This window comes from Myotis davidii, unplaced genomic scaffold, assembly GCF_000327345.1.
Source record: "Myotis davidii unplaced genomic scaffold, ASM32734v1 scaffold332, whole genome shotgun sequence".
Lineage (NCBI taxonomy): Eukaryota > Metazoa > Chordata > Mammalia > Chiroptera > Vespertilionidae > Myotis > Myotis davidii.
The window spans coordinates 7,490,302-7,499,161 of record NW_006285779.1 but is presented as its reverse complement, the minus strand read 5'-3'; the positions used below and the strand labels follow the sequence as shown (position 1 = coordinate 7,499,161).

Genomic DNA, 8,860 nt, shown 5'->3' with positions numbered 1-8,860 from the left:
GCCCCACACACTCATGGACTTTTATTATATAGGATACATTAAAATTTTTGATAGAAAATCCAGAGGTTGGGCTTTCTCAGGATATTTCTCTTGATTGCTTTTCCCTCTGTAGGGGCAATACTTTCCTTTCTTTGCAGCCTTGTAAGTTTTTTATTTTTGAAAACAGGTCATATAAGATGTTATAATGTAGCAACTCTGAAAATCAGGTACTCTACCTTCCTGTTCCCTTCCCCAGGGTTTGTTGTTGCTGCTTATTGTAGTCGTTTTTTGTTTGTTATTAACCTTTCTGAGTTAATTTTTAAAGTCTCTGTTCTTTGTCATGTGTGGCCCTTAACATTTCTCTTATTTTAACTTAATGATCAACTGCTAATTGGACAGAGATTTCCTTAAACACCCCAAATTAAAAAAAAGTCACCCACTGTTGGCCAAGACTCTCTATTTGTGCTTTTGTGGTGCATCTTTAAAACTCAGCCAGGGACTTTACAACTCTGCCTTAGCCTTCACTTCATATTTTGGCACAGTCTCCTGGTCAGAGATGACAGCTTGTGGCCTTCTCAGGTCTTTCCTTAGCACACACATGGCCCTGGCATCCATGTAGCTTTCTAAATTCCCAGGAATATGTTGGAGCTTTGCAAAGCCCTTTTGGACATCTCATTCCCCGGTGTTTTAGTTAGTCTGTTGTTTGCCTGAACGGTTATCTATCACTTTAGGCAACAGCAACTAAAACATTTACCTGTTATTCTTTTTAGAATTTCCACTATGTAGCATCTTTAGCTCTGGGCCAGCTTCAAGTCAGACTAAAGCCAGTCTTTTAGGAAGTTACCAGACCTAAATGGTGAATTATCTCTTTTAGTACATTCTAAATGATTGTATTGTTTTTCTAGAAGGAAGAAAGAGCCAAACAAAATTTATAAAACCCATTTGTATTTTATTGTCAAAAATGTATATGAATTATATTAGTTTCCTGGTGTTATCATAATGAAGTACTACAAGTGGGGTGACTGAAAAAACAAATTTATTGTCTTCCAGTTCTGGAGACTAGAAATCCGAAATCAAGGTGTCAGCAGGGCCATGTTCCTTTTGAATCCTGTAGAGAAATCCTTCCTTGCCTCCTCTTAGCTTCTGGTGTTTACTGGCAATCTTGTGCACGCCTAAGCTTGTAAGTGCATCACTTGAATCCTCTATCTTCACATGGCGTCTTCCCTGGGTATCTCTTCACTTTGTCTTCCCTCTGTGTATGTCTGTGACTGTGTCCAAATTTACCCTTTTTATAAGGAAACCAATCATATTGGATTAGGGCCCACCCTACTAACCTACATTTTAAAGACCCCATAAGGTCACATTCTGAGGTACTGGGGGTTAGGACTTCAGCATATCTTTTTGGGGGAATACAATTCAACTCATAACATAGTCATCATGACAGTATATGACATTTAAAAATACAGTTACCTTTACAGGTGAGCCTGAGTTACTCATTACCTTCTAACCTTTCAAAATCCTTTCAGAGAGTGCTATATTATCCAGTGATCAAGTATATTCCTCATTTAATTATTAGATTTATCTTAGTTTATCATTTCAATGCTATCTAAAGTGAAAGTATATTCCATTTCTGGGATGAGCTACGATCTTGGATAGGGCTGCTCATATTGGTATATCTTTTATTCCTTAGTGTTCATCAGTCTGCTTTCCTGCCCTTGTTCTGTGGGATGTTCCCTAGGCTTTTAGTCTAGTTTTATCCTCATCTTACTTTGAACTGCATATCAAGTTTAGGGTCCATATAATAGACATGCATATCAAAGAGGTATAATTATTTTAATAAGCAAAGTTAACAACATAATTATGGACAGAAACTTTTAGAAAGGTCATTTCTAAAATGTACTCACAAAAGAGAACCATCACACCCCCCTTATCTGTACTTATAACTAAACATGTATTTTATTTTCTACAAATAAAAATGATAACCAAGACATAATTGTAGAGCATTGGCAAGTAGATGTCCTTGTTACATTAGTGCATCAGTGAGCAGTGTACTGGCCTAAATTTCCAGCTGCTTTGTTTTATCCAAGATTACTTTTTCTTACTTTGAGAATGGAGTGTTATTTTCTTACATGATTGAAAATACTTTACACGTGTTTCTTTTAAATAAAAACATTTATTGGGAGAATATTAATAGCACTATAACTCAATCTCACCAGATATTAACAGTTCATTAGGTCAGGCAATAGAACAAGTCCATGTGAGCTTCTTCTAAGGAAATGGATGACCACTCCAATAGCTACTTCCATCTTCTATTTTATTATGGGATGATTCATCATCCAAAATATGAAGCTTGGGGACATTTTCCTTAAAAGGAGAAGTAGAGCAAATATCCGAAGCAATGATGTTGACCTCCTTTTAAAAAAAATTATGAAACTTTAACGGCATATTTGAGTCTTGTGGAATCCTTTGTGTTATTTTGACTGTCGATAAGAACCAGGGGACTATGTTGATGATTCTTGATAATTTCAGCAACACTTCCAAAATACTAGAGCAAGAGAACATAGATGAATTATAAATTGGTATTTATGTTAACTTTGAGCTCCACTCCCCCCATCTCCTTCCATTTCCTCAAATTAGTCAAAGTTATGGGGTCCCAGCTGACATACTACCAAAAAAATGTCTAATTTAACAAAGACTGTAACCTTCAAGGTGGGAGACCTTGGCCTTTCTTATATTTAATAATACTAAAAACACAGCCGACAGCTTCAGTTTATTGAGTTATGATGTAATGTTTTAATATTACACTAAATAATGTCTTTATTTAGTGTAACTCATACAGTAAAATTTTCTACATTATTCACTGTTAGGTTGCACAGTCTTAGATACAAGGACTGATGTAATAAATTAACCTTAGAATTTAGTGTCAGGAAAGACTTATTTCCAAGATTCATGTTTTTGTTTTCCTTTTTTGAATGAATAAGGAAAGCTTTATAAACCATCATATTTCCATTTTTGCTTCAGTGCCCAGTAAGTCTAAAGCTAAATTGGTGCCTAATTGACAATGGAATTTCATGTTAGGTTCTTACCATACATACTTATTTTTCTACATACTAATTCCTAGTCTCTATATCTTAAAGTTGTATTTTTCTGAAAAAAATGATCAGTGCCCTTTTTTGTCTATACTAATTCAGTATATTTGAGATATTCATGCATGTATGGTAACTGAAAATCTCATGATCAATATAATACAGCAAACAGATGTCAGAGCTATAAAACTACTCAATACTATATCTATACAATATTAAAACAGTTGCATAGCCCTGGCTGGTTTTGCTCAGCTCCAGCCTGGGGACTGAAAAGTCCCAGGTTCAATTCTGGTCAAGGGTACATGCCCGAGTTGTGGGCTCCTCGATTCCCAGTAGGGGGCATGCAAGAGGCAGCCAATCAATGATTCTCATCATTGATGTTTCTATCTCTTTCTCCCTCTCCCTCTTCCTCTCTGAAATCAATAAAAACATATATTAAAAAAACACACAAAACAAACAAAAAACAGTTGCATAAAAACCTTAAACAGTTAATCAATTAGTTACTTTTTCTACCCATATATATCCAAACACAAATACAGACAGACAGACTTTTCAAAGTATCCTCATGATTCACATCATGTAACTAGAGTTTTCACTTTCCATTCAGATGTTCGGTATATCGGAGAAATAATCTTTTTAAATTATAGATCATTTCAGTAAGAGTTTTAATGGACTCTGTTAATACTTCCAGATGCCATTATAATAATACTAGAGGCCCGGTGTGTGAAATTCGTGCACTGCGGGGGAGGGGGAGAAGGGGGGTCCCTCAGCCCGGCCTGCACCCTTTCACAGTCCAGGACCCCTTGGGGGATGTCCGCCTAAGCTGGCAGTTGAACATCCCTCTCACAATCCAGGATCCCTTGCACCTTACTGCCTGCCTGCTCACTCCTTATTCCTTGGCTCACTGCTCGGCTCACTGCTCCTTAGTGCTGTTGCAAAAGCAGGAGAGGTTCCCGCCACCACTGCTGTGCTCGCCAGCTGTGAGCCTGGCTTCTGGCTGAGCAGCGCTCCCCCTGTGGGAGTGCACTGACTGTCTGCTCCCTGCATTGAGTGTCTGCTCCCTGGTGGTCAATGTGCATCATAGTGACCAGTCGTTCTGGTTGTTCTGCTGTAACGGTTGCTTAGGCTTTTATTATATAGATACTACTTATTTTGGAATCCATAGGCTGGATATGTGGGGAGAGATAAAGCTCTGATCTATCCATTCTGAGGTAGGGATGAAGATTTTTTAGAGCAAGAGAAATTCCTGTTTACCAGAGTTTCCTAGCAGAACAGTAAGTCCAGAGCCCCTCTTAGAGCTTAGTTTTTATGAGAGAATTTCAGGACCTCTAAAGAAGACAGCTCCCTCACCCACCCTTAAGCCTGATAGAAGTACTGGACCCCTGGAGAGGCTTTAGAATGAAACCACCTGTCCAAGGTGGTGATTTTTTAGAGCAAGAGAAATTCCTGTTTACCAGAGTTTCCTAGCAGAACAGTAAGTCCAGAGCCCCTCTTAGAGCTTAGTTTTTATGAGAGAATTTCAGGACCTCTAAAGAAGACAGCTCCCTCACCCACCCTTAAGCCTGATAGAAGTACTGGACCCCTGGAGAGGCTTTAGAATGAAACCACCTGTCCAAAGACACTCTATTTTACTAGGGTCATCACCATTTCCTAGCACTGATTATTACTATGAGGAGCATTTATTTTAAAAGATTTGTCAGATAAAGTTGCAGTGAGAACAAAGGTTTTTTTGTGAGTAGGGAAAAGCAGACAGTTCTGTTAGAGTGTAACCGAAGTTAATGATGATGCAATCTGCATTTCAAAACCCGACTTTAATCTCGATTAGTTTGTGTTTTCAGATTCAAGAGTTTTGCATTTTCTAATTATCTGAGACTTTATTAAAAGCAAAATAAAATCCCCAAACTATAAAAACTCCTAGAAGAAAACATAGGAGAAAATCTTCATGAGATTGTATTTGGCAATGATTTCTTGGACATGATACCAAAAACACAGGCAACAAAAGCAAACTTAAACTTAAAAACTTCTGTTCATCATAGATCACAATTAACAGAGTGAAAAATAACCTATGGAATGGAGGAAAATATTTGCCAATTGTTTATCTAGAAGGGGGTTAATATCCAGAATAAGGAAGAACTCTTACAAGTCAACAATAAAGACCAAATAACTTGACTTAAAAATTGGAAAAGCACTTGAATAGACATTTCCTCAAAGTTGACATAGAAATGGCAAACGAACATGAAAAGATACTCAGATTCACTAACCATCAGAGAAATATAAATTAAAACCACAAAGATCACTCATTTAGGATAGCTGCTGTTTAAAAACACACACCAAATAACAAGGGTTGGCAGGGATGTGGAAAATTTGGATTCCTTGTGCACTGTTAGTAGGATTAGGAAATGATGTAATCACTATGGAAAATAACATGGCAATTAATCCCACCCCCCCAATTAAAAATAAAACTACTATATGACCCAGCAATCCAACTTCTGGATATATGTCCAGAAGAACTGAAAGCAGAGTTTTGAAGAGATATCTGCACACCCATGTTCATAGGAGCACTATTTACAATAGCCAAGAGGTAGAAGTGGCCCAAATGTTCATCAACAGATGAATGAGTAAACGGAATGTGGTATATAATGCAGTGGAATACTATGTAGCCTAAAAAAGAAAAGAAATCCTAAAAAAGAAAAAAAAAGAAATCCTGTCACATGCTACAACATGGGTGAACCTTAAGGATATTATGCTACGTGAAATAAGGTAGTCACAAAAGAACAAACATTGTATGATCCCATTTATATGAGGTATACAAAGTACAGTGGGGCCTTGACTTACGAGTGTCCCGACTAACGAGTTTTTTGAGATACCAGCTGTCTCTCAGCCGATTTTTTGCATTGAGTTGACAGAGTAATTTGAGTTAACGAGCTCCTTAACGAACTCCTTAATGAGCTCGGTCTCAGAACGAATTAAACTCGTAAGTCAAGGCCCCACTGTAGTCAAATTAATAGAAATAAAAAGTAAATGGTGGTTGCCAGGGACTGAGAAGACTGGGAAAGGGAGAGTTTTCAATGAGTATAGAGTTTCAGATATGCAAGATAAAAAATTGTAGAGATCTGTTTCACAACATTGTAAATATAATTAACACTGCTAGACTGCACACTTAAACATTTTATTATATGTGTTGGGTGGGGTTTTTTTAACCATATTTAAGGAAAAGCAAAATAAAGAATACACTCATTGACATATGACCCTATCAGTTCATTTTACAAATGCTATTCTCCTGCCTGTAATCACTCCATCCACAAATCAGTTCAGTCATTTAATAAGTAGTTATCAAGCATCCACTGAAGCTAACCTTGTGCGATGGTTCTAGAAATATAGAGATGAACAAGACATAGTGAAGTCCCTGGCCTCATCTAGTGGAGAAGAGACACTTGAGAAGTTATGATACTTTCTAACAATTACTATCTAACAAGTGCTGGGTTTGGAATGGGTGTAGTTATTTCTGAAGGAATACTGAAAATAAACATTTTTAAACTTTTAAAATACTATTTTCTCTGCTTAGATTGTTCTTTCCACTTCTCATCCATTCCAATTTTCATTCCATTTATTCAAATCAGTGCATAACTCAAGACCAGAACAAGTATCATTCCCTTTCTGACCCCTTATAGGAACAAACTGGCTAAACGGAGATATAGTAAGCATTGAGTTTGGTACAGATTAAAGAGGAGTTGAAGTTCATGTTTGGTTAGTATTCAAGAAAGACCTACTGTGATGCTTTTTTTCTTACAGCAGGCTCAAACGCTCATTCTGGCCCAAGGGTATAGTCTAATGCTTCAACTCAGGTTATTGCATCTCTTCTGATCCTTCCCTGGTCATCCACCTTGGTACTATATTTGAATTGAGATCCTAATTCTTGACTTAGGAGCTTTGGACATTGATCTTGATTTTTTTTTAATTTTTTATTTCCCCGGCCTTCCCGCTGCAGTTTGACAATCTGTTTGAGGCTGGACATTGATCTTGATTTTTACAACATTAATTCTAGTTGACATTTCAACCTTGATTTTTATGTTTCCTGGACTAAAATACTGAATCAGACTGAACCCACTAAATAACAGGGTAAAAGGACCAAGATGTAGTCTTAACATCATATCAGTCTTTCCTCCTTTCTGTTCTCTCATAGGATATGCTGCCCCAATATAGTACTTTATCTGTTTATAACATGTGTGCAAGCTTTGGACCAAGTACTCTTGTATCCTTTCTCCTCAACTCTAACATCTAATATATGATGCTAGTATGATGCCATTGAGTTCAATCTGTAGTTATAGAGTTGTATTAAAAGAGAAATTACTGACCTCTTCACCAGTTTTTTTCCTGCCCAAAGCATACTGTTTTGTTGCTTCAATAAATCGCACAGGGATATTGTATACTCGCTTATTAAAAAATACAACTAATGTATATGGCTGTTTGGAATCGTGACCAGAGCTTTTCCGAATGAGAAATGATCCATCCTGTTTATTAAATGAAAAGCATAATTATGGTTAGTATTACTTACACTTCCACAAGTTAGAAATAAGTTTATGAAAATAGCTATGTTATATTTAAAATACAAATATTTATTAGTTTTTCTATTGTTGATAAGTTTGTTTTATTATTTTCCAAGAAAACACTTCAGTAAACTACATACTTATACAAAAATAAACATATTTTATACTTATATATGTTTATATGTACTTATAAAAAATCCTGAAATCAATGCACTAAATAAAGATATTATGTTTATAGAATTTAGAAATGTGTGAAGGGACACATTAAGATCAAACCTAGAGGGCACTCTTGAACTAGGAACTATGTCCACAAGTTGCCTATGAATAAAAAAACATTATCAAACAAATTTTACTCAAAAGTACTTGTAAGAAAAAAGTAGAAATTGTGGGTAAAAATATTTCAGCTGATAAAAATTCTCTCCTTCAAAACTTATATTGAAGCAGATAAAACTGTAACACAACATTCCAAATTGAAATATTTTATAAAATATTCTAGAATCATGAATTCAAAAATTATGAGCAAAAAGACAAAAAGCAGGAAGAAAAATGCAACAACAGTTGAACGAATTCTGCAAAGAAAATAGCCGGCTGGTGTGGCTCAGTTGTTGAGCATCGACACATGAACCAGAAGGTCACAGTTTGATTCTGGGTTAGGGTATGTGCCCATGTTGTGGGCTCGATCACAAGTAGGAGGTGTGCAGGAGGCAGCCAATCAGTAATTATTTCTCATAATTGATATTTCTATCTCTCCCTCTCCCTTTCTCCCTCTGAAATCAATAAAAAACATATTTTTAAAAAAATATTTTAAAAAAAGAAAATAAAGAGAAAGACAAACCTGTCTCAGAAATTAAGAAACATTACAGGATGCCCAAGGGACAACAGCTTCTGAGTGAAGATATGGAAACCACCAAGACAGAGAGGGGTGGGGGAGATTTTTAAAAAAAGAAGTACAACAACAGGAGTGGTTGGAATGAGAGAGACAAAAAAGGACCAAATGCATGTTATTTGAGTCCTTGAAGAAGAAAAACAAAACAATGAAACAGAACTATTCTTTGAGACTATAAGAAAACATACTGGAAATAAGAGAAAACTTAAATCTATTTATTGAAAGGGCTTCCCTCTACCTGAAAAAATTGACCTGGAAAGCAACTCTGAGACATATTCTGGTAAAACTATTAAACTTTTTTTTTTTTTGGGGGGGGGCCTCGATTAGAAGGACTTGGGCCCAACTATTAAACTTTAAAAACA

General features: G+C 36.2%; 1 protein-coding gene across 3 annotated transcripts in view; it reads right to left on the bottom strand.

Moving 5' to 3' along the window:
- Positions 1-2,132: 2,132 nt before the first annotated feature.
- The window catches only part of BLNK (B-cell linker), a 72,283-nt gene continuing 65,555 nt past the window's right edge, over positions 2,133-8,860 (bottom strand). For 2 of the 3 annotated variants that reach the window (XM_015559383.1, XM_015559385.1), the window contains 2 exons: positions 7,421-7,576; positions 2,133-2,524 (listed from right to left, as the gene is read on the bottom strand). In XM_015559383.1, coding sequence (XP_015414869.1) covers positions 2,405-2,524; positions 7,421-7,576 — 276 coding nt within the window. In that variant the 3' untranslated portion in view covers positions 2,133-2,404. The remainder of the gene's footprint in view (positions 2,525-7,420; positions 7,577-8,860) is intronic. The other variant, XM_015559384.1, reaches the window with a different exon arrangement.